Source organism: Gekko japonicus, unplaced genomic scaffold (genome assembly GCF_001447785.1).
Source record: "Gekko japonicus isolate JY-2015 unplaced genomic scaffold, Gekko_japonicus_V1.1 scaffold19078, whole genome shotgun sequence".
Taxonomy (NCBI): Eukaryota; Metazoa; Chordata; class Lepidosauria; order Squamata; family Gekkonidae; genus Gekko; species Gekko japonicus.
Window position 1 is genome coordinate 1 of NW_015217285.1, and position 1827 is coordinate 1827.

The following is a 1827-nucleotide window of genomic DNA, read 5'->3' on the forward strand; positions in this document are numbered from 1 at the left end:
TGAATGATTTCAGTGGGCTTAGTCTGGAGTCACTTCCTATAGGATTTCACTGCACGAACCTGGGTGTGCAAGATCTATATGCTGCCTGCTTTCAACCCAAAGACTGATTTGTTTAGAGGCTGAGGATCCTGCATCTTCCTGTTCTAGACACAAACACACATAAGGAACAGCTGCGAAGGGCTGGAACTGGCAGCAGCATGCTGGGAGCAGGAAATGATCTGGCACCGGCCACTGGCCAGGCTTTTGGAGGCATTGGTCAGGAGGGAGGGGGAGGAGAGATGCTCGTCCTTCCCTCGGTAGCTCCCAACCCCAACACAGATACCAAGGAAGCTGATGAATTATTAAGCAGGCCCTGTCCTAGGCGTCTGGGTCTGCTTTCTGTGCTGCCAAAGGCTGTTTGCGAACACACACCAGCCATCAGGCTGCACTGGCAAGGGAACAGCTGCTCGGTGAAAACTCCCAACTTTGGAAAACTGAAGCTTTTGGAGGCAGGGAGACATTGGATTCTGGATGCTGGATCTGGAGAAGCTTCAGGGGCCCAGGAGCTGCCTGGGTGTGGCCAGCTGGCAGCTTGTCCTGTCACTTCCTCTTCTGCATCCTTCAGTTCTGTCTCTCCCCATTTTTCTGTCTCTTGGATGCTTCTGGTATTCCTCATCCCTTCCTTGCTTCCTTTGCTGGACCTCTCCATTCCTGCCCCATTTCTCCTGCAAGTTCCTTCTCTCACCTTCCTTCCCCCTGTGCCTCATTCTCTTCCAAGCTGCCCTTTCCCCACCACCACCACAGCCCTCTTGCGATCACCGGCACCCTTCTTTGCTGTTCTCCCCCCTTGCTATCTGTCTTTGATTTCCAGCACTGAAAAGTCCTTGTGGAGTACCTCCACTAGGCAGCTGAGGACTACCTCACGGGGCCCTGGAGGGGCAAGATGCCCATCCAGATATTCTGCACCATCTCCTTCACTCCAAACCAAGAGAGAAACACAGTCAAGGATGCAGCTGAGAGTAATGGTGACAAGTTCCTCTACAGCCGACATGAAGTGGAAGACATGGAGGTGGACTACGAAGATGCAGCAGAACTGGAGGGAAAGGAAGAAGGTGCTCCAGATTTGATAACCTTTGCCAACAGCTGCACCTTGCATGGGGCCAGCCACATCTTCGTGGAGAGTGGCTTTGGGGTGCGCCAGGCGCTCTGGACTGGTGCGTTCCTGTTCTCGCTGTCCATTTTCCTGTACCAGGTGATTGGGCGAATATTCTACTATCTGGAGTACCATCACATAACGCAGCTGGATGAACAGGAGAGCTCCCAGATGACTTTCCCTGCCGTCACTTTCTGCAACTTCAACCGCATTCGTGTTTCTCAGCTCACCTATAGTGACTTGTTATATATTTCCCCACTTGTGGGCTATGACGATCTCCCTTTGGAAGCAGGATTCCCTCTGGTCCCACCTGCCTTTGAGATACCCGATGAACCTCTGAATTTGTATAACTTTTTTGATCGAAACAGCCATCAGCTTGAGGACATGATGCTGACCTGCAAATACCGTGGTGAGCCCTGCAGGCCTGACGACTTCTCCGTGGTGAGTGGTTCCTGTGTCGGTCCTCATGCCAGCTTTTTGGAGCTCCCTGGGAAGGACTGTGGCTCAGTGGCAAAACACATATGCTTTGCGTGCAGCAAGTCTTAGGTTTGGTCTCTGGGCATAAGAGATCTCAGGTAGCAGGAGCCGGGGGGGAAGATATTTCTCTGCCCGAGACCCTGGAAAGCTGCTGGTGATGCTCAGTATAGACAATACTCAGGTGGATGAATCAATGAGCTGCCTTGGTAAAAATCAGC

General features: G+C 52.3%; 1 protein-coding gene across 1 annotated transcript; it reads left to right on the plus strand.

The window, feature by feature from the left end:
• Nucleotides 1–922: 922 nt before the first annotated feature.
• Nucleotides 923–1573, plus strand: LOC107125166 (acid-sensing ion channel 1-like; the record flags this gene model as incomplete). The annotated part of the gene is made up of 1 exon (XM_015428617.1): nt 923–1573. A coding segment is annotated over exon 1 (651 nt), but the record flags the coding sequence as incomplete, so codon positions are not given.
• Nucleotides 1574–1827: the final 254 nt, after the last annotated feature.